Raw genomic sequence first — 25,103 nt, 5'->3', positions numbered from 1 at the left:
AAAGACGACGGCGAAGACGACAATGGCAAAAACGATGACAGCGAAGACGACAACGACAAAAATGATGACAAAGACAAAGATGACAACGACGACAAAGACGACAATGACAAAGACTGGGACAGACACAGCGCCTTCACATACACTCATGATCTATCGGCTGAGGAGCTAAAATCCATCCTCTAACTTTTACAGAAGCAGTGAGTTGACGTTACCCTTGATAATAATCAACAGACTGATTCCAGACTAGGGGTTCTGCTCTGGTCACATGTGACTTCATGTGTTATTTTTCGGTCCTGACTTCAGACTTTCTCACTCCTCCGTATGACCTCATGATGGCGGGGTCCAAAAACAATAGGGGTGTGAGAGGAAACACTCCTTCCTGTGCGAGTCCACCCGAGCAGCGTTCCACTTCACATTCCAGACGTCCACTCATGAAGGAGGAGGACGGCGTCGTGGCTTTTATGTTGAGGCTCCTTCATGTGGACCTGGATCCGCCGGGGACAAGTATGCAGCAGGTCCAGGGGTCAAGTCACTAAATACTTTCCTTAATGGATTCCGTCAGTGGCGGTGGCTAAATGAGGTTCTGGGCGGAAAAGAGCGCCGCTGAGCTCATTCCAGGGGCCGGGCTGGGCCAGGCCCTCGGTGACAGAACCGTGTGTCATGTGAATGAAAACCTCATGTGTGGAGGATGTGAATGGGCCGTTGAGCTGCCGTCGCTGTGGTTTATCCTCCGGTTCCTCTGGGTTATCACGGTCCGGCGTCAGCTTCGCCTTAATGTTTTTCAGCTGTCAGTGCGGCTTTAAAGCCTGTTTATGACAACAGAAATACTGTTCTGTCCAGTGTGTTTTAAATTAGGCTGAAACTAGATACCAGTTTTTTACGACACCGACCCACATTCCCACCCACAAGCAATTTTTCAATGACTCTTAATTATTGTACAGAAACTAAACAGCAGCCTTTTCAGTCTCAGTTGGATTCAACATCGAGGAACATCTTCGTCTTGCATCTACTGCAGTTTCACAACAACATCTATAACAGTTGTTCCAGAGAAATATTCAGTGTAACAAGGACAGAGATACAGCCGGTGGAAGGATTAGACAGAATAACTATCAACATACATGTCAAAACCTTACTTACTATAAATATTGGCTACATGAAGTCTTTTACACCCAATAATCTAGACAACAGCTTTAAAAAATGGTCAGAAAAGGGATTGATTTACCTGCATCAGCTGTTTGATGGTGGGATATTTAAGACATTTGAGCAGTTGAAAGATGACTTTGATCTCCCCAGTTCAAATTTTTTTAGGTATTTGCAACTTAGAACTTTTCTGATGACTCACAAGGAATGGGATAAATTCGCAAAACCTACACCCCTAGAAAAGTATCAGATAGAGTTACAAACTGGTGATAGAGAAAAGAAAGTAATTTCTAAATTGTATAATATTTTCTTATTTATGAATCAAAATAACTCCTCGCAGATAAGAGGGAGATGGGAGGCAGAGGCGAACGTGGACATATCTGAGGATGACTGGCGCGATGTATGTACAGAGGCACATCTGGTTACAAATTCTAATACATGGAGGGAATTCAAATGGAAAATAATCATTAGATATTTCAGAACACCAGAAATAATGTCTAAGATGGATCCCCAACATCCCAGTTCATCCTGGAGGAACTGCGGAGCCCATAGAGCTAATCACACTCATATATTTTGGGTTTGTCCTAAGTTAAGTGTGTTTTGGAGGGAGGTGTTCAATGCCGTGAAGGAGGTTTTTAAAATGAACATCCCACAAAGCTTCACAGTGGCAGTTTTGGGAGTAATACCTGAAGGTCTGGATAGAAAAGCAGATAAATACCTTTTGAATATATTATTCACCGCTGCCTTAAAGTCTATAACCATCAACTGGATGAAACCAGAACCTCCCTCATATAATACATGGATTCAAAAAGTTTGGGATATTTACCAGATGGAGCAGATCACACACTTGCTTCGGCTTCAGAAAACCATATTTACTAAAAGATGGGAACCTATGTTACCTTTACTACTGCAATAATATTTACTGGTGTTGCAAGAACACTCCATGTTATCAAAGTGCTGTCAATCTACCTCTGACGAAGATTTATGTCTACAGCCTTTTTTATTTTTTTTTTTTATTTTTTTTTTGAAGTGATCATTGTTTCCTATAATTGTTACTGCTTTCTTAAATTTCATTATATGTCTGTGGAGGTGTATGAGAATATATCTGCAGCTGTGTAGGGGGAAAAGAAATTAATTGAACTGTATAATTGAATGTATAATTGTACTGTACTGAAAAAAAGAGAGAAAATTTAATAAAAATTCAGTTAAAAAAAAAAACAAAAAACCTTACTTACTTATTTATCTATTTATTTTGACAGTTTAAGCCTTTTAAAGACAACTATTATAACAGGCCTAGATTTCTTTATGTTGTTTTTGCAATTAAAGTATAAGACCCAATCCCAATTCACCCCTTAGCCCCCCCCCCCCCCCTTACCCCTACCCCTTGGCCTTTGCACTTGGCACTACCCCTTGAAATGGACTTACAACGGGTAGGGTTTGAAACATTCTTCTATGAAATCGGACAACCCTTTGCAACCTGTTACGTCATCAGCAGTTATCAATGCCACTACAAACACATGCGAAAACTTTGTTTCTGAAAGTCTTCACCACACCATCAGCAGCTGTAACCGTCTGTGTTCCATGGGCTTTGGTCAACTTTTTACGTCTACCAACTATAAACCACAGAAATGTGATCTATTACACATTGAAACAGCATTAAATGGTCGATCAAATGATCAAGTTGTTTACGAAGAAAATCCGTGCATTTGTGTGTTTCTTTCATCACACTGCTGCACTTTTTTGCTGTGTTCACCTCCATCTCGCCAATGATTTAAACAGAATTATGGGAAATTTCTCCTACCCCTCTGTTCGTAGTGTGGTCCTGAAATATCTCTGTTTGCTATACGGCCCTCCACTTAGCCGTTCCCTCCATCTAATTGAGAATCAGAACAACACTACCCCTTCACGTGTACACGCAAAACCGTGGGGTAGGAGTAAGGGAGAGGGGCTGAGGGGTGAATTGGGATTCAGCCTAAAAATATGTAACAAATCCTTAAAACAATGTCTTACAGTAAAAAAAAAAAAAAAAAAAACGACTTAAATTTTTTGTGTTTTAAATTTGAAGTTGATGTATTTATAGGTTATTATGTTATTAATTTACTGGTCCGGCCCACTTGAGATTGTAGCGGACTATATGTGGCCCCTGAAATAAACAGATTTTGACATCCCTGCACTCACAGAACCTCAAACACGGACCTGGTTTGTGCCGTTTTCATTAAACCAGAACCTTTTCTCCTACACTCCACCTTTACGTCTTCCGGTTCTGTTACCTCTCTTCTGCTGCCGAGTGCCCTCCTGCAGATCCGCCTCCAGCTCCGCCAGCTCCGCCAGCTCCATGCCCTGGGGGGTGTTGGGGGGGGGTGAGGAGACAGGACGGGTCCAGGGCCAGGCTTTTGTGGTAGACCAGATCAGCCTGGCCTGGGAGGGCGTTCTGCAGCTCCAGACTCTTCAGCTTCTGGGTCAGAACCGCCTCGCAGCTGCTCAGGTCACCATGAGTCCCCCGGGCCAGGGACGGCTCGGAGGGGCAGGTCGAATCCTGTTCTGGGGAGGGACAGGGATCCGGACCCGGGACCCCCTGATGGGTCGGATCCTGCAAGGCCAAGGTCGTAGACTGGCTGTCTGCGGTCGTTCCTTCGAGAGTCTGAGTTCAGGGAAAATAAAACCAATCATTAGCAGATGTAGAGACATCAAAGTGGACTGTGGTGGACTGTGAGGGTACCTGGTCCACCGGATCAGGTTCAGGCCGATGCTCGGTGCAGGGGAGCTGCCGTATGAAGTCCTGTAGCCGGGCCAGCTGCTCGAACAGGGCGGGCTCCACCACGGCCTTCCCCAGCTCCAGGTGGAAGGTGCTGCTGGGAAGGATGAGCGGCGGGTGATTGTCGAAGCTCTCCAGGATGTCGGCTGTAGTGAAAAACGAAAAAACGCACCGTCATACACCACCGCGAACCCAGCCTTCACTGCAGCGGTCTAATGAAATTCAACTCTGATGCACAGCCGCCGTATTTGGGTTAACACCTTATTAACGGTAAATAAAGATATGCCGAGGGCGCGTTGATGGATTAAGTGCCGGTGTTTTATCCAGCGGGGAGTAATCAACCCGAGGCCATGAAGGTGTGGACCTCCTGCTGGGTGGGCAGGGGGGGGTCAAATCCTGGGGCTGAAGCTGATTGGTGTAGACAGATTTAAAGGCTGAGATTACTCTAAAGGGAAACACGAGCATCCACTTAAAAACACACATGACCACGAATAGGACGATAATTACAGACGGATATTCTTAGACTGAGGTTCTTTATTTTGGTTTATTTTGGTCGAGCACATCTTGTGTTTAAGAACTCACATTGCACTCATTTTATTCAGCCAAAAATAAATAAAAATTAGCAAAATTAACAAAATAAGTCCTGTTCTTGTTCCTCATTCGTTTTCATCTCACATCTTTTTGTTTCGTTCTATATACTTTTCCTCTGCTGCTTTATTTTTATCATGTTATTCAGGGAAATTTCTCTCATCTCGTTTCCTGTTGCTGCTTTACTGACACATAAAGCTGATGATCACAACTACTTTATTTATTTTTAGCTTTATTAAATATCCGGTTTTCCTCAGATTAAGTGTTTAACCCTTTCATACATGGTCTTATTCAACTTATATTAGCAATAATATCTGCAATAATGACTCCTAATTGGCACCAAAACACCAAAATTTCAACATATAGTGTCTGATTAACTTACCATTTTACTACATCATCAGATATTTAATATTACCACTGATGACATCCACGACAGATAGCTTTTAGATGAAGTTTTCCTAAATCAATCATACGTTTTCTTTATGGAAAGAGGCTTTTGTACATTATGATTATATATATATATATATATATATATATATATATATATATATATATATATATATATATATATATATATATATATGTCTTTACAACAAAGTTGTGTTTAAGCTGTTACAAACAATTGACTATGTATCACATTCAAAATAATCCAATTGGACACATTTAAAGGAGTGACATTTTGCTTTTTTAAATGCAATTATGCATTTTAAAACATTCCCTGTGGTCTATATAAACTGTATGCTCTATGCTTGGGTCTGAATTCTTCATTAATTCAACTCCACAGGTCCATCTTCAACCCTATTTTGAGTAATGACACTAGGAAGGTCATTTTGAGCGCTGGCCCTTTAAATGTACATGACCCACCTCCTCCAGGTTGTTGACCGTTCCTGACCTTATATGTACTAATGTCATGATGTAACTAGTTATAAAATGTAACAAATTAAGAAGGAATTGAAACAGGTTGTAGAAATCCACTCAGTTTTTACCAAAATGAATATAAAGATAGCTTTGCAGCACCTGGAGGGTTCAATGTCAAACTATATGAACTATTAGGGTCCAAATACACAAATAAATGAACCACAGACTAATAAAAGTGGGTTTAGAGAAATATGACCCCATTCAAATCTTGTTTGGGTATAATAATAATAACACTAAGATTTAGAATCATTCACACATGAAAGACATGCGCATACACACTCAAAGTCATTCTAAATGAAAAAGTATAAATGTGCATGTAGATGTTTTTCTAACTGATTGAGTTGATTTCTGCTTTGAGATGCTTTTAAGGAACATTGTTCTTTGGAATAATCTACGACCTGAACTTAAATCAACATCTTCTTTATCATTATTTAAAAAGCATCTAAAAAGGACTCTAATTTACAAAAAAATGTAAGGCTGCGTATCATTTGATTTGTATTTCAATTGTTTTCATTTTAGATTTAGTTATATCACATTTTTAATTCTTTTTTTTTTCCTGTGTATTGTTTATTTCCGGGAGGGTATTTACATAAGCTTTTTTTGGCTTCAATCCTCTGTTGCAATGGTCTTACTTGCATGAAAATTGTTTTTTACATTTTTCTCTTGCTGTCTAAGGATGTGCAAATAAATAAAATAAAATAAAATAAAATAAATAAATTGTTGAATACTTTTAATACATTTTGATCTATTGGTGGTGTTTTTATGTATGTATTTTCTGTAGCTTCTGCTGCTGTTTTGGCCTGGACACTTTTGCACTTTTGTCTTTTTTTCCTGGTTAAATTAAGGTTAATAATAACAATAATAATAATCATCATCATCATAATCATAATAATAATAATTCCAGTTCTGGTGCAGATGTTATTGTCAAAGCGCAGCCTCTTCAGACCTGACTGAATAAAAACATTTGTTGAGTTTCTTATGTATCGTCTGGTGCAGCCTCGTGTTGATCCAGTCAGGTTAAAACATGCCACAGACACAACAGACGTTTCTGGTTTCTGTTACAAGAAGAGTCTGGTTACCGGAGTTTACAGTAAACACAGTCGTCTTGTAGAACAGAGACTCCATGATTCTGGTCCCGGAAAAAAAAAACAGAAACTGTAATTACAGTGTCGCGGATGTTGGAGTTCACATCAGGTCTGTCCGGGCTCAGATCAGACACGAAGACGAAACGACGACTGTAACAGGAGTCGATTTTATCATTGTGTTGATACGTATGATCTCAGAGAATAATTAATTAGCCTTCATTTACAGAATATTTTTACTGACAGAGTTTTAACAGATGATGCAGCAGAGGTCAGCTTCATCATAACAGGTCATTACCGACTGGTACTCCAATCCTGGTACTCCTTCATGGTGATTAGTCATCACACCTTGTCAATCATCTGCTGTTATTTAATTAAAACCGACTAAAAAACAAACTGGTCAGAAAGACTTGACAAGATCAGGTCTCAGAAACACCATTTTCAGTTTGGTCTTGAAGTCAGCATAGTCTGTTATTACATTGTTTTAGTACGATAATATGTAAAGTGGAGGAGTATTTTTGCATCCTTATTTGTCAGAAGACAATTGATTAAAATCTTAATTGAAATATCTGTCTTTTTTTTTTTATAGTATTAAGTTGCCCATATATTGATTAATTGTTTTGACATAGTTGCTCACTTGTTAATAAAGTCATGTTTTCAACTGCTGAAAGCTTTTTGGGAAGTGACAGCGATGACATTGGCCAATCGATCATCTGTCATGCACCAATATACTAGGTGGATACCGAAATCAATCAATATTTGCAGATAGTGACCGATATCTGCATCGACAGCAGAGTCATGATATATTAATGGTTTCTTCATAAATGTATTTAATCCTTTGTTCATTAAAAGTTAATGTGATGAAGAACTGAAACTAGGCAGGAACTATTTTTATATTTATCATGAGCATAAATAACAATAACACTATAAAGAAACAGAGAAATCGATATTGGCCATGCATCTGTGATTGTTTTTATATCAACCTTATAAATCCACGATCAGTCGACCTCTGCAGCTTTCATCTCTACCCCAGTTGGTTGTAAACAGAGGCTGAATGTGTCACAACCGGTGATAAAATAGTTTACAGTGGTTTTACAACTGAGTTTTATTATGTGTTTTATGTACATTTTTAGTGTGGATGTATGGATGAAATCTCTACTGTCTGTAACTCCTACTTCTGCTGCTGTCTTGACCAAGACACTCTTGCAAAAGAGTTTTTAAAGTTTTTTTTCCGGGTTAAATTAAAAAAACAAAACAAAACTGAAAATTAGATGCACCTTCATAATCCTCTAAACTGGAATGTGTCAAGTAGTAGTAGTGTATCATGTAGTGTTTTTACTCATATTATGTGTTTTACTTGTTTTTATCCATTGTATTATGCTTTTGAGTGTGTTGAGGTGTTTTTAATGCCTGAGTGTGGTTTTTAAATTTTGTCTTACAGCTGTGACAAAGATGAATTTCTGATCGGATTCAGACAGGATTAATTAAGTCGCATTTTGTTCATTTTTCACTAAATTTACTGGTGTATTTTTTATCTGTACTTATTTTGATGTTTGTTCATTTTTTTTACTCATTTTGTAAATTATCCATCTATGAATCTGGGATTTTTTTTATCTATCTATCTATCTATCTATCTATCTATCTATCTATCTATCTATCTATCTATCTATCTATCTATCTATCTATCTACCTACCTACCTACCTACCTACCTACCTACCTACCTACCTACCTACCACATCCGTCAGGCCTTATTTGGATGAGGCTTTATTGGCTAAAAGCCCTAATTGATCAGAAAAGAATAAGGTGTTTCCATGACACCAGAACATCCAGGGGGCGGGGCTTATAAATCAAGATGTAAATGAGAAAGTGACGGACCTGTCCGGAGGGCGTCGTCAGTGTCGTCCACCGATGGGCTCCATCCTCCGGGACAGGTTTTACCGGCGCTGTACTCCCTCAGCATGTGGTGAAGCTGAGCCGGATTCAGCGCCGAGAACTCAGACCTGAGAGCCGACCAGGATGCCTGGACGACACAAAACACAAGAAAACAAACAGTTTAATATGAAGCAGAATCTGGCCCTTCGATGCTGGACGGAAACACAATACATCAGACGCACAAAGGCTTCTGGAGAATGACAGGGTGAGACAAACCAGCGTTTTCACATCATGCATCATCCATAAAAGGAAACACAGTCAGCGCTACTCTCTCATTTGTATGCAAAGTATTTTAAACCAATTACATGATCGGGTAAGCTGTTTTTGTTTCCGTCACCCCGGGGCCAGACGTGGTAACAAAGTCTCCTGGGAAAATATTTGTCAATGTAAATGTGGAGAAACATTCACTCGAAAAATTAACACATCAGCTTTGTTCAGTTCAGCGTGAGAAGTGTAAACTTTTCATTACGGTTCCTCTCAGGTTACACTCAGGTCCTTATCATCAGCCGTAACCGTTTCCTCTAGCAGATCTCATTCAGCCATGTCTGAGAAAGACAATATTTGATCTTTGGAATACTATGGAAAGTAGCTGAAGGATAAGGAAACAGGTGAGTCACACACAGCGACATTTGTGTGATTATTACAACACAAACATCACAAACGTTTCACAGTCGGATCAGTGTGTTTCCAGCTGAATTGGTGGAAGTTCAGACTTGGCCCAGACATCCCGGGGCCACGGCACAAACCACAAGCTAAAAGCTGCTCAGTCCCTGCCCTTCTCTCGGAACAAATCCACAGACTGAGCTCAGCACAAGGTGAAGACAAAATCCTGCTTATAAACACCAGAAACTTAAAAAGTCTGTTTGTTATGTCTGACATTTAATGTTTGGCAGCTCTAGCTCCTGAAATAACTGCTCACGTGTTGTTTTCGCCACATCCCTCTGGTGTAATTTACTGCTGTGCCACTTCAGCTCCTAAAGGCCAGAGTTCCAGATGGAAAACGCTGAATCTGATGAGGGTGTGGCCTCTGCTGCAACCACTGCAAAGTGACCTCATGACGGGGGAGGGAGACGGGAAACTGCCAGCTCCCTTCAGTGGAAGCGTCCTGTGACCAGACCGGACACTGGTGTCAACAGATACAGTGTGGTACAGGTGGAATACGGAGATGTGTCATACCAGGAGGCATATGGAGCAGAGGAAGGGGTCTATGTTTAACCAAGGGGTGGAGAACATACGGCCCGTGGCCCAAAACCAGCCCACCAAAGGGTCTAATCTGGCCTGTGGGAGGAATTTAAGGAATGCAAATTTTACAGTGAAGATATTAACAATCAAAGCAGTCACAATCATTTTAGTTCAGGTTCCACATACAGACCAAATGATCGCAAGTGGGTCGGAACCAACAAAATAATGAGGCTTACACAGTTGGGGGCCTACAGCAAGGGTATATCCACAAAATCCCCCCAATCCTCTGCTATATAATAAGCTAATAAATGACACAATGCACAAAAGATACCAACTTAATTGTTATTCAGAAAACAGACTGTGGATTTAATAGGAAATGTGACACTGAATAGAAATACCCATAACAGTTCATTTGATATTTTAAGAACATTATCAAACATCCCACAACCATTTGGAAAAAACACATCACCTGTTGTCAAAATATGACTTCATGTAAACTCAAGGTAGTGGCATGAAGAAAGAGAATTGTTAGACAATCGATATGAACAGCTACATTGACCTGAATAATGGTCAGAAAACTAATTTTTCCCCTCAAAACTCCACCTAGTGAATGAAAATGACACCATATGAACTCTGGATGGTAGACAGAAAATGGGCATTTGTTAGACGATCAATATGAACCAAATTTTACCTCAATTGGCCTGATATTGCTTGATTTATGTCCAAAAAAAATTTTTCTAACTAAAGCACTCCCATTTGGATGACTTATAATACTGACAGAGAAGCTGAAATCATATGATTCTTCCACTAGGGGTCCACTATGTTGGTTATCAAGGGAGAAGAAATCCAACCAAATCTGTTCTAGTTATCACATTCACATGAAGGATATCCGGTGGTGGCGGTTGGGGTAAAACCATTATATCCCTGAAGCTCCATTTTAGGGATATGATGACGTATTAGCCTATAAATAATGACAACTCCAAACTTTTCTCTTTGTGTTGGTGTAAAAAGTAAAATTACATGAAAATGTTTTATATTTACCAACTATCCTTTCATAAAAAATGTGAATAATGTGAACAAATATGAACAACATTAAGCATCTTAAGAGAAGTAAGTGGAATTTTATCCATATTCTGTCTGTTACTAAATGTTTTGTGTATTTGCAGATCCACTGTGATCTGTAAGTTGCAATGCACATGTGTAAATAATAAACTGAGAAATAATACTGTTAAAATTGCACTTATTTTTCTTTGGTTGTTCATGTTATTCACATTTTTCTAAAGGATAGTTTGTACATTTACCTTTTTCACTATAAAACACAGAGAAAAGTTTAGAATTTATAGGTTATTATGTTATTATTTTACTGGTCCGACCCACTTGAGATCAAACTGGGCTGAATGTGGCCCCTGAACTAAAATGAGTTTGACAGCCCTGGTTTAACCCCAAAACTAGATCAGAGAGCAGCAGCTTCATGTTTAGTCTGGTTAAAAACAAAACAGCTTCAACCTGTCATTAAATAAAGACATCAGAGGAAGTAAATCTAGTGTTTCCACATCCATGAAATGATTGTGCAGCTTTTAAAACAACTAAACTGATGAAAATTAGACAAAAATATACTGGATGTACACCTAAACCCTGATTCCCAAAAGTCTGGTGCAGATATTCCCATGCAGTCTGAATTAAAATATTAACGTCTGCACAAAAACTCACTTTGTTTCATAATCTGTAACCTGAGCGGATTAGGCCGATCCGTTGGGTCTGGGGCTGATCCTGGACTTTCAAATAACTAAAAATACCCAAACACCTCCGTCTGATGTCTCATATCATGAGCACTTAAATGTCATTTTGCACCTTCTCATTCTGAATATTACAGTTTGTTTTGCAACTTACGGGTTTATTTTGGCACATTACAGTTATTATCCAATTTTTTTTTTTTTTTTACTTCTAATTTATTATCTATTTATTATTCTTATTATATTCTATTTTCATTGTGTGTCATAGAATAGAATAGAATAGAATAGAATAGAACAGAATAGAATACAATAGAATAGAATGTTTTTATTGTCATTGTACAGGTACAACGAAATTAAAAAGTGAACTCATCCTAGGTGCCATAAAAAGTATAAATAATGTATATAAAAAAGTATAAAAATTGAAATATAAAAGAAAAACCCTAACGGCATAAATATGTAAAAAAAAAAAAAAAAAAAAAAAAAAGCATAAAAAAGTGTCATACTGCTGCTGCTGCTGCACTGTAATTTCCCACTTTGGGATAAATTAAGTCATCTATCTAATCTGCTCATAGAGATCTGGCTGATTATTACAAACATCTCTTCTTATGAACATGGGATCTTCATGAACAGGTGTTAAACCAGTACAGTTCATGGTGATACTGGCATTCACAGTTCAGTCTGTGTGGATTTGGCCCCGAAATAAGCAACAAACTCCACGACTTTGGCCTTAGGATACTGTAGACAGGTAAACTTTTCTCTGTCATATCAACCCATTGGCTGGTCTCAGATCAGAGTTTAACTGTTATGGTCGTATTTGTGCCATTTAGCTGAAGGGCAGCAGAATAAACCGGTTCTTTACTGGAATAATCCAGCCTTCAGGCTTCTTGGAAAACCATTCGTTACGAGAAAAGATCAATCATTAAATGTGAAATAAAGCTGCACAAGACGGCAAAAGTATCAGTCTTCACATCAGATCTTTCTTTACATCCTTTTGATCCCTGATGACATATAAATTAAAGCAAACCACATCTGCTATTAGTGATATCCAGCAACTCAAGAACTGAGGTAAGAAACATAACCAGACGTCATGAATCTGAGTCAGGAGCAGGTTTGAAGGTTTATAGAAGTCATCCATCATACCTGGTGGTTTTATGTGTCATTCTGTCCTTACTGTGTTTAACCCATAAAGACCCAAACAGCGACTGTCCCCCAAAACCATCTACTGATCTAAAATGTTCAATACCTGTTGATCCACTAATGCTATCAAAACATGTAAATAATTCAGATAAAATGCAGTTTGTCATCTTTTCATGGTCATCAGATATGATCCATTTGGACATTCAGAGGCTCCGTAATTACAGTGAAAACACCGTCATCTTCTACAACATTGATTCAGCAGTAAAACCCATGGAGTTGGATCAATGACAGTGGAAGGCCACACTGGGTTTTACCTTCAGTTATTGATCTAGCTGAAAAAGTCCAATTTTCTTCAGTTTTCTCTGTTTCTGATAAAACAACTCTCAACTTTAATCTGAACTTTTATGAACATCTATATGATCAGTATATTAAATATAGGAAAATACACAATTTACACTTATAAAATGCAAAATACAGAGGATAATAATATAATAAACTAGTGCGATGACCTGTGGGGGACCTTGGGCTCTAGATATGGTAGCTTTTCTGCTGGGGAGAGCTGACTTTTGGGAGAAAATGTGAGTCTACCGATATTTTATACGTACTAATATAAAAATTGTTTAGTAAATCATTGTTTCAAATTTAAATGACAATTAATATATTAATATTGATATCTAGGGACTGAAGTTATTAAGTGTGTCGTTCCTGTTTTTAACTTCATTTCCCATCATGCAGTGTGACACTGCACTTCCCATCAACTGTCATGGGCATGGCAGTATGAATGTAAGGCTATTGTATTCCAAAATTCCAAAATCCATTTACCATATCTCCCAAAATATTGGTCCTATCAACTCGCCATTTTCACTAGTCTCTTCCTTGACCAAAAATACAGAAGTATGCCAAACTGCAGCAGTCAGCTCTTTCCAAATTTTGTGTGATGCCCCAGACACACACACATGAACACAAACAGATTTCACTTCCCTTTTAAAATATAATATGGTGACAAATCATTTGAGAAAGGTTAAATAAAAAGAAAAATCCATTTGAGAACTGCCACAAAATTAGCACTGGGTCAGAGCTTCATTTTCTGGCAGTAAGTGTAAACAAGATCTGAATGTGTAACTAAGAAAGTGGTGGTTAAGGAGGGATTACCTGTCGGGTTGGCAACGCAGCGACTGTACAGCGAAATCTAAACACAGACACAGTAAACGAACTCCCGCTGTATTGTCTGAGCGACACAGTCTGTGACAGGCTTTCATATGATATTCACTGTTTCCCACACAGACTCAGGCACGTCGCCAGGTAAATTAACAGCTGCCTGAGTATATTTGGCAACACATTACAGCGTTTTATCACAGGGCTCATTACGATTTGAGGTGGAAATATGACACTATGACACTGTGATTTGGTTTCACAGAAAGTGCTGATGACATAAGTGAAGTCATGAGTTCATTAACGGAGGGAAACGAGGCTGTTTCCTCTGATTAATGAGTCATGTGTCAGAGATGGAAGTGTCATGATCCCAAACTACAAACCTCACAGCCCTGACACCAAGTTGGACAATAAAAAGGTGAGAATGTCACACCTTTATTCCACCTGTGATCTGTATAAAACCCAGGTCAGAACAAACACTCACAGCAACACTGATCGGATTCGGACAGGATTCATTTCCTTTTATTTTGTTAATTTTTCACTAAGTTTTCATTTCATTTCTCATTTTTTGCTGCTTATTTTTTGCCTTTCCACATTTTCATACTTATATTTGTACATTTTTGACAATTTTCTCCCTTATTTTGCTAATTTTTTTACTGAATTTTATTGATTGTTTTAATTATCCATCTATGAATTTGACATTTACATCTATCTATCTATCTATCTATCTATCTATCTATCTATCTATCTATCTATCTATCTATCTATCTATCTATCTATCTATCTATCTATCTATCTATCTATCTACCTACCTACCTACCTACCTACCTACCTACCTATCTATCCCTGACTGACGGTGACACCTGAGACTCAACAACAGGCTGGATTTAGAACATATTGTGTTATTCACAGTATTTACGACTGTAGTTCACCTGCTAAGGTATTATCAGCTGTTTTCCTGTAAGTCCTGTCTCACTAGTCCACCTCCTTCAGAGGCAACACCCACTCCTCTAAATAGATCTGTCTGACAAAAGCAGTCCGAGCACCTCAGTCTTACACAGACATACAGAAAAACTTCAAAAACCCAGCCTCAGTTTGTCATTCCAGAAAAAAATTAGAGGATACAGACTCATGAGGGGTAAAAAGGGAGATGAATAAGTGACAAAGACTTAAAATGTAGTCATTTGCTCTTTCAATGATTTGAAAGTTATTTGCTTAATTCCAGCCCCAGAAAATAACGTTTTAACTAATTAGGCACCTAAGTTAATTTTTTTTTTTTAAATTCAATTTTGATATCAAGATTTCAAAAAGCTGTATCTTGGAAGTGTTTAGAGATAAAGTCATACTGTAATAATATTAATGATATTACTGTAATAATAATAATAATAATAATAATAATGATGAGAAAAATACTTGTAAAGTAAAGTAAATTTACTCATCTACTTTCTATATTGTGATGTCACAGGGTGGCAGCCATATTGGATTCCAAAATTTATAGTAAAATTTAACATCGAACAAATTTACATAGAAGTTTTCTTTGTTTTTTCTCCTCTAATCTTTGAAATAAATAAACTTAAACATTAGTAGAAATTAAAGAATAACAGTAAGTTTTAGTAGTTTTTTATCCAAGCAACAGAGTAGCCAAATCTGTCCTTATCTATCCAAACTAAAACTAAATAAACTTTACTTACTAAACCAGCTCAGACTGGATTTACTTCTTCACTTTGAATAGAAACGTGCCCTGAAATGGTGTTAGGATTGAAGGGGCCCATGTCCGCACATCAATTGGTGGGAGGTGGTAACAAGATTTGGTAACTCTACCTGGAGCTTTGGTCTGTTTCATTCAGTTATGTTGCTTGTCGCTATATTGAGACATTGGCACTTAAAGGGTTAACATTCCAGCACTCTTCCAGGTTTTCCTTTGACCACAGGAACCCTGAATGTCACACTGGATGCCAACATTGTTGTGTAACACCTGTTATCTAAAGTCGTATAGTAAAGCAGCTTCATGCGGTTTTGTTTGTTCAGAGTAAACATAATGATGGGTCTGCTCTGTTTAAAGAAGACGCAGTAGATGCATCTGAAACTGCCACAGAGTGAAGGGTCAAGTCAAGTTCAGGTTTCCTACGATGGAAAGATCTACACCTCATCCATAAACATGTAAAACTGATGTTGTACTTACACCTTTAAGACAATGAAAACACTCAGACTGACGCAAACATGAGCTGACATGTGAGGCAGCGCCGCCCAGGATAAGAAAAACAGGAAAGGAGAGGCGGATGTCCTCTGACCTGCAGAAGGGTTTCTTTGGGCGTCGCCAGCAGATTGACAGCGGCTGAGAGCTTCTGGAAGAATTCGGCGGCCACGTCACCCAGACCGATGCTCTGGATCCAGTCCATCAGCAGGTCCAGGTTGGCCCGGATCTGCACGCCGCGGGACCACTGGTAGAACCCACCCACAGAACCTGAGGAGGACACGCATCTAAGATCAATGGGTCCATGTCAAACCACATCACACAGCACCTAATTCTGTACATAGGGAATGAAGAAACTAATTAAAGTAGATAATAAGGTCATTTTGCTTTACATTTGTTTACTTGGAGATATTTTACAACACTTATAAAATCAGTCAAAGTTGAATGAAGCAGAAGGTCATTTTTTGTGGCTTAATATTATTTGTAAAAGACACTACAAGCCAAAAAAACAAATGATGTCTCTAATTATTGATTCAAAGTTTATTTTTAATCATTTTGTGTATTTTGATTGAATTTTGTTAAAGCTAGGATACATGGAAATATATACATAAAAGATGAAACAACACAAAAAACACATGGGATTTGATGATTTTGTCCTTATTCTTTTAATTTACTGTATTTTCAATTAGTACAGTTTGATTTCTTATTAAACATAAAGCCATGGTTTAATATAAAATTTATATCACAACATGGTTTACAAGATATAAATCTCAGGTTTTAAGTTATTTTGTAGTGACTATTGAATTATTAGATTTGTTATGCGCTTTTTTATGTTATGCTGCAGGACTTGAGTCACAAAATTTGTTATTTCATGTACAAATGGCAATAAAGTGAATGATATATCACTGTAATTGGTGCCTTATAAGCCTCGACTCCAATAACTGATCCCAGAGGTTTTCATTAGCTTGACTTATTCCAACATAAAAAAAAAAATTTTTTTAAATCCCACTACTATCAAATCCCCAATCCCATTTTTTTTCTCTTTTTTTGGGCGATAATTTAGTTTATTACAGTTATCGTTAAGTTTATTGATTCAACATTATCCCAGTCTCAAAGAAATTAGTGTCATTCTTTTGCTGCTGTAGTGAAACATACTAGACACTCTGTTCAGGTTTATAAACTCATGGTTCTAGAAGGAAATGCAAGTGAAGCACATGCTCCTGCTTTACCCAGAGTTTTGTCTCTCAGACAGAACTGCACACACTATGAGCAGTGCAGTAACAGAGAAGAGCACAATAAATCACATTTGGCTGGAAACACAAACTCATCGCCCCAAACACAACAAAACAAGATGAAAATAAGAAAATCAGATCGAGTTTGGGAAAATCAAAGTCAGAACTATGTTTTCCTTGGTCGGTATCTCACCTCTCTCCATGAGAGTGTTGAACAGCGAAGCATTGATGAAGAAGAAGAGGTAGGCGCAGAGCTGTAGGGAGATGTCTGGATGCACATGGAAGGCCGTGAGGAGCTTCAGCGCCTCCTTCAGGACCTCCAGGATCCCGCTGAGCCCATCAGGGATTCGCAGCTGACCGCTCTCTGAGAACGGGTTTCCATCCAGGAGCCCAGGCAACGCCGAGTACATACTCTGTGGAGATAAGGCCGTGTTGATCTACTGAACAAACATATACTGTATACGACTGCTGATTATGTAAAAGTAGAGCTGAGTAATGTCAGTGGGCCAGTTGTGTTTACATGGCTGATCTGTTTAGCGCTGCCATGTAGAAAAAAAGAGGAAGGCATTCACAGAATATACAGGAAACGGTGCAGGAAAGCTGATGTTTAGCAACACAAAGGGTCGGTCTGGGAAACGAACAGCACAACCCTACTAAAATCAGAGTCATTTTACAGACTCAGAGTAGATCTAACAGCATGAAATAAAGATTAAATCAAAGTTTAGACCCAGTTCATATTAGTCAGTTTTACACTGACAAAACAAGCGCCACACTGCTCATTTAGAGGCTTCTGTAAATTCATTGTTATTGTTTATTCTAAGACAAACATAAAAAGTCAGCATATTGTCTGACAGATGCAGAAAAGAGTAAAAGTCCAAAACATTGTTCTGTCTTGAGATTTTTGTTTCTTGTGACACAGAGCAGCAATGTTCATGGGAAATGTGGTCAGTGGAAGTCTGGAAAACATGTCTAACCATCGCCAGAACCATAATCTAATGACAGAGCTGCCAAACCCTGAGAAAATCAACACCGAGTCTGGAGCCAAGTCCTGTTTTCACTGCTCTGAATTCCTCAGTATCGACACGAGATAAAGACACAAAGTAAACGAAAGGACTCCGTCAACTAACAAACTACACGGACTTGGAAATAAATTCTGAATGTTAGATTTACTAGAATGATGCAAACACGTGGGAAATTATTTTTAAAAAACCTGTTAAATAACACTTTTAACGCTGCAGCAGTGAGTTTATATTAACCCATAAAGACCTAGCACTACTTTTGTCAGTTCCCAAATTAAATTTTACCTCTATTTAACCTTTCTTAAGTCATTTATTATAATATTATCCTCTGTATTTTGCATTTTTCACTGTAAATCATGTATTTTGCTATAATTAGTTCCGTACATTAAATTTAGATGTTCATGAAAATGAGTAAATCCAGTGGTTATTATACCAAAACAGCAAAAACTGAGGATCAAGTGACTTTTTCAGCAAAGATATCAATATCTGAAAGTAAAAACAAGCATCTCTAACCACTGTTATTTCTCAAACTCTATGGGTTTTACTGTTGAATCAATGTTGTAGAAGATGGCGGTGTTTCCACAGTAACTATGGAGCCTCTGAACGTCCAAATGGGTCATATCTGATGACCATGAAAAGACGAAAAACTGCATTTTACACCAGTTATTTACATGGATTGATAATATTCATGGATCAACAGATATTAAACATTTTAGATGCTTTTGGTCGCTGGTAGAGGTTTGGGTCTTCAAGGGTTAAAGTATGTTTATAGAACTGAAAATCACTTCATGTGGCTTAAAATCTACTGAATGAAACAGCTCAGGAAGTATTTAACAGAGAAAATGAGGATTGAATGCTCATCTAAACAACAGAGGACTGAGTGGTGTGAACGCTGTGGTTCGTCCTGGAAGCGGTTTTATTGAGCAGGAGGTTTTCACACAGATCCGGCTCTTATCTCCACTCCCTCAGACTCATGGTACCATTGTTTGAGGTGCATGACGTCGACTGTTGGATATGTACACCATGACTAAGGCCGAGACCTCCCACCAAATAAGAAAGAGTAGAGGCAAGTGTAAGCTGCAGGTCAGCTGTTCACAGAGAGCTCAGCAGGTTTATAGACCTGGGAAAGGTTAAAGGTCACACAGGGTTCAATAGACACTGTAAGACTTTATACAATGCCAGGAAAACAGGCACATTTTACAGTGCATGAGGGGAAATTCAATCAAGTAAAAAAGCCCTGTGTCCGACTTCTAAAATAATAAGCACGTCGTTACAGAAGAAATCTCAGTTTAAGATACTATATATTTATTCATATTTATATTAACATTTTAAAATAACATATCTAAGTTTTTCTTTGCTAGATTTAGCCTGGTTGGTGACAGAGGGAAAATTTTAAAAGTATATCACAAAATGTCTCAAAGCTCCTTCAATGGCAGCTCACTGTTCCTATTATGCTAATGCTAACACTAATGCTAATGTTAATGCTAAAGCTAATGCTAATCGCGGAGTCAAAGCTGAAAAAAACTGAGTTATTTTTTGTGGCTTAAAATTATTTGGAAAAAATGCTATGAGGCAAAAACATAAATAATGTCCCTAACTGTTCTTGATACAAAGCTTATTTTGTTAATTCTGTGTATTTTGACTCAATTCGGCAAAAGCTAGCATATACGGAAATACATATAAATGATGCAACAACAACAAAAGCAACACCTCAAATTTATGATCTTGTCCTTATTATTCATTTTCATTTATTTTCAATCCGTGTGGTTTAACTTTTAAATCATCAAGTTCTATGTGACATTATGTGTCATGAGAAATAAATCTCAGGCTTCAAGTTATCTTGTAGTGACTAATGACTTATTAGATGCAATATTCACAAAATTTGATATTTCATGTTTCATAGATAATAACATCATTTTACTTTTACTTATGTAAATTTTGAGATATTCTACTTCACTAAAAAAATCACTTTTAGTTCTGAGTCAAGGTTGAAGGAAGCAGACGGTCATTTTTTGTGACAATGTTTATAAAACACACTACAGTGCAAAAATACAAATGACATCTCTAATTTTTTCATTCAAAGTTTATTTTTGTTCATTTTGTGTATTTTGATTGGATTTTGTTAAAGCTAGCATACATGGAAATGTATATAAAAGATGAAACACCACAAAAAACACCTGAAATATGATGATTTTGTCCTTGTTCTTTTAAGTTTCTGTATTTTCAATTAGTGCAGTTTGAGTTCTAATTCAACATAAAGCCATGGTTTAATATAAAACTTATAAAACACAGCATGATTTACAAAATATACATCTCAAATTTTAAGCTATTTTGTAATGACTATTGAATTATTAATTGCAATATGCACTGTTTTATTGTACGCTGCAGAACCTGAGTCACAATTTGTTATTTCACGTGTCAACATGCACAAATGATAATAAAGTGAACCATATACTGCTATAATTATATTTGTACCTTATAAACCTTGACTCCAATAACTGATCACAGAGGTTTTTATTGGCATGAGTTTTATTCTAGTTTTAAGAAATCCAGACACCAAATCCCCAATGCCAGATTTTTTTCCCCATAAAACAAGATAATTTACTTTATTATGGTTATATGTCGTCTTTCTAGTCAGACTGTTTTTGGCTGTTAAATTAAATGATTCAACATAATCACAGTTTCATTAAGATATTGTAAATTTTGCTGAGATACTGAAACATATTAGGTTTACTAACACTCTTTTTACTACAATAGTTATTTTTGTTGCTCTTTGGCCCAGGTTCATACCCATTCTATTTTTCAACAGAAACAGAAAAAGAAGAAGCGAAGGCCTCTGTACATGACAATTGTTCAGTCATGATACAGGAAATTAACAAAAATACTCATCCTCCTCCCTTCCTGTCGTCCTCTGGGTGTTTCACTGATGACAGGAAACACAGTCTGCACCGAAAATATAACATAGATACCAAACACATACGTAAATAATACACTGAGAAGGGAAATTACAGCAGGCGTTTGTTCATGTTAGTCTGCAAAGCCACATAACAGACGTGGTTCAAACTGGGCTGAATTAACAGCTATTTTCCACATGTATGTTGTGATCCTCCAGTCGCTGCCTTCTACACATTAAGAGGCTGTTTCTGCGCAAACCAGACGCTTTTAATGGGGAACTTTAACGTGGGAAACTCGTATAAATCCCATCTGGGAGAGTTCTGCGTTTCACAGCTTTGTCTTTGGTCTGGAAGCGGCTGCTCATTTTGCTTTTTAACCAGTGATGGAATGTAAGAAAGTATTTGTACTTTGTTATTGTACTTAAGTAAATTCTTTGTGTATCTGTACTTTACTTAAGTAAAAATAATAATGTGTACTTTAGATTTTAACAACAAAAACATTTTTCGTCAATAGTGTCATTGCGTTTAGTGCACATTCGGTGCAGGAAGTAAACAGTACTTACTGTACTGTACTGTACTTACTTACTGTAGACAGTAAAAACAGGCTTCTAAGGGAATTTCTTGCAAGCAGGAAGTGCTTGCATGAAAGACAACATATCACTGCATTTCTATTGGTGGAAAAGTGCATCACACGGACCAATCAGAGAAGTCCATACTGCATTGCGTGTAATCTGGTAGCTGTGTGACCAGGAAAGTTGTGGATGATGGAAAAGAGACAGAAATAGGATTATGGATCTTCAAGATTTGTGCATATTTAACGTTTTTTGATTGTATAATCAGTGTGTGGTACGCTGTTACTGCTCTTAACACACAATGTTTTGAATAGTTTTGCCAGTAAATAAATGATTTAAAGATATATTATGTATTAATTGGTTGAACTTAATGGTAAATTAGTGGGTAATACCTTGTAGATAACTTGTCATCCACAGAATTATAAGTTACAGTACATACAGTACTGCAGAGAGCATGAACAATAAGTAGACCAACCTTTAAAATACACATATACTGTATAGCTGGTTGTAATTATTATAGCAGTGACATCAGCAGAGACATAAGTCAGTTTATCTACATACTTTACCCATTGCATGAGTAGTTTTACTTTAAAAAACAGTTTAAAATAAATTTAAAGTAAGGACTTAGTACTTTTATTTAAGTAAGGTTGTTGATGTAGTACTTCTACTTTTATTTGAGTATACATTTTGCAGGATATTTGTACTTTTACTTAATTACTAAGCTTCAGTACTTCCTTCACCACAAACTGGTCTTCGCTCTGGAAACAAAGATTGCGTCTGTTTATGTTTGACTCAGTGGAAAAGTCGCTCTATCTCCAGGCCTTTTCCTGAGTCCGAGCTCCAGACCAGGTTTCTGCCTTTTCTGTCTGGAAACAACTCAATCAAAACACAAAGAGATGTTGACACAGTCTGATATCCTGCTTCACATGTGACCGACCGACTAGAGGATGTGAAACACGGCGGTTGTCCGATCCTACCTTGGTCAGGTAGTAGACCGACTGCTGGAAGGTGAACATGATGACTTCCTCCAGGACCGTCATGGCTTCCTCACAGGCTGTTCGAGTGGACGACATCTCAGCATCTAACACACCTGAAAGGAAAACATACACATCCTTAGTGTGTCTGGGATGTTCGGTGCAGATTTCAACTCAGTTCTGTGGAAAAGAAGCAACTAGTGAGGCTTCGAGTTCATGTTGATGAGGAAATTTAGCTGAAAACACATGATATAGTGGAGTAGATTGGCGAAAATTCACACACATGTTTACACAAACACTGAATGCATCCCAGTGATTCCAGTAAATCCATTCCAGTTAAAAACAGTGGATCTACTCTGCGTTTGTGCAATAAATATGTTTTTTGAGGTTCTAGATGCCATTTTACTAAAGAAACACCTTTTTGGTACAAGTAAAAATCCTTTGAAGGTAAATAATGACATGAATAAATAATAATAATGTTGCAGGACATATAATACAATCATTGTATCATACTATTTGTTTAATTTGTTTAATTTTAATCTCCTTTTTTTGTTTTGTTTTTGTTTTTATTTTATTTCCTCAAATGGCCCTGCCTTTTACCAGTCCACAGCAGTAGTTAAGTAAGGGTTCTTAATCCGTCTTGCCCGGTAAAATAAATGTAAAACAAAATTAAATTAAACTGAATTAAATTTTTTTTTTTTTTTTAAAGTAAAATAAATAGAATGATTTTAATATTAAATTTGAAAAACATAACAATGCTTCAAATCATAGATAAAACTCTAAGAAATAAATGTAAATTAAACCTCATGTTGTAACAAAACCTCCATTTTTACACCAAGACCGACCACATAAACATTATTATTCTTATTTGTTACAGACATCTGTCATCTTGGATCTAAAGTGTCCAATCTTGGTTCCCATGAACTTCTTGTTAAAGTAAAGCCCTGCCATGACCCGGGTTCAGTTCTGATTTTGGGGTCTTTGACCACAGATGGGCCCAGGTGCCTGTGGTCCTGGTTTCGTGTACCTTGGTCCTCCTGGTCTTGCCTCCAGGGCAGCAGCTGAGGGACTTCGTGTTGGATGAAGTGCAGCAGTTCAATGGAGTTGGCCATCCAGAATACCAGCGGCTGCAGACCTGGGATCAGCTCGTCGGTGCTGAGCAGCTGCAGTGGATCGGGCTGATCATCGGAGCTCCTGACGGAACCGAAAAGCAAGAACATGTTTTAGGAAGGTTTTAAAACACTCATGACAAATCTGTCCTGGATTTAAAGCTGTCATGAGCTTCAGCATCTTGTTATTAGAGTGTGTGACTCCTTCAGGCTTTAGGTCTAATCCAGGGGAGTTAAACATATGGTCCGTGGGCCAAAACTGACCGCCAAAGGGACCAATCTGGGCCGTGGGAAGAATTAGTGAAATGCAAAAAAGTACACTGAAGATATTAACAATCAAAGATGTTAAAATCATTTTAGTTCAGGGGTCAAAAACAGAAAAATATGATCTTAAGTGGGTCAGACCAGTAAAATTATAATATAATCAACTAGATAAGCACTCGGAGAGCGCAGATCAGTGCCCCCTTGCCCCCGATCACCACAAAAATGTAATCATTTTTTCCTTGTGGCAGTATCAACATTTCCTGAAATTTTCATCCAAATCCGTCCATAACTTTTTGAGTTATCTTGCACACGGACAGACAGACAGACAAACCAACGCTGGCAAAAACATAACCTCCTTGGCAGAGGTAATAAATAATGACAACACCAAACTCCAAAATTTAACCAATATTCTGCCTGTTACTAAATGTTTTGTGTATTTGTAGATCCACTATGATCTGTAAGTTACAAATGCACAGTAATTGAGTTGTAAATCATAGACTGAGGCAGAATATTGCTAAAATTGCACTTATTTTTTTAAGAAATTTGAAGTTGTTCATATTTGTTCAGGTCATTTTCAGAATTTAGTCAAATTATGAGAAGTTTGACAGCCCTGGTTCAGACTTTTCGAGCAAAACTTAAAACCTATCTGTTCGGAATGGCCATTGACACTTAGTACTGTGTTACTTTGTTTTAATAGGAGAATGCACTGTATTGTTGTTATTGTTTTTTATTTGTGATGCCTTTATCTTTATTCCTCTACTGTACAGTACTTTGGTCAGCTTTGGTTGTTGTAAAGAGCTTTAGAAATAAAAATTGATTGATTGAATTAATAATAGAAACCTGTAGCCAATCACACATCTTTTCAGAGGAAAAAACAGATGATTGACAGCTGTAAAGACCAATCACTGTCCATCAAACACCAAACCCAGACAGTAGACATTTACATAAACTCAGACACTGTGTTCATCAATGGATCGGACATCCTCCAAACATGTATGAGTAAACTGGGAGCTGTGGTTTTGTGGATAAAAGACCTAAAAACCTGCAGCTTAGACCACATCAGACGGATTTCAGTAAACTATGACTTCTATGTGGACACTGACAAAAAAACAGTTGGTGTCAGAAACTCAATCTAACATGGAACTGAAAAATTAAAAAAAAAAAATTACATTTCACTTGTCATTTATATAAGTTGTGAAGCTTGTAGAGTTAAACATTCGAGGAA

General features: G+C 37.6%; 1 protein-coding gene across 1 annotated transcript in view; it reads right to left on the bottom strand.

Annotated features, from left to right (window-relative positions):
• LOC115424037 (ras-associating and dilute domain-containing protein-like) overlaps nt 1-25,103 on the bottom strand; it is a 50,450-nt gene that overhangs the window by 8,924 nt on the left and 16,423 nt on the right. Inside the window, 8 exon segments of the mRNA XM_030141118.1 lie at nt 3,411-3,498; nt 3,500-3,781; nt 3,860-4,041; nt 8,360-8,504; nt 15,912-16,084; nt 17,240-17,459; nt 22,509-22,621; nt 23,533-23,699. Coding sequence (XP_029996978.1) covers nt 3,411-3,498; nt 3,500-3,781; nt 3,860-4,041; nt 8,360-8,504; nt 15,912-16,084; nt 17,240-17,459; nt 22,509-22,621; nt 23,533-23,699 — 1,370 coding nt within the window.

Source organism: Sphaeramia orbicularis, chromosome 8 (genome assembly GCF_902148855.1).
Source record: "Sphaeramia orbicularis chromosome 8, fSphaOr1.1, whole genome shotgun sequence".
Lineage (NCBI taxonomy): Eukaryota > Metazoa > Chordata > Actinopteri > Kurtiformes > Apogonidae > Sphaeramia > Sphaeramia orbicularis.
The sequence above is the reverse complement of the archived record's forward strand: the minus strand, read 5'-3'. Positions and strand labels throughout refer to the sequence as shown.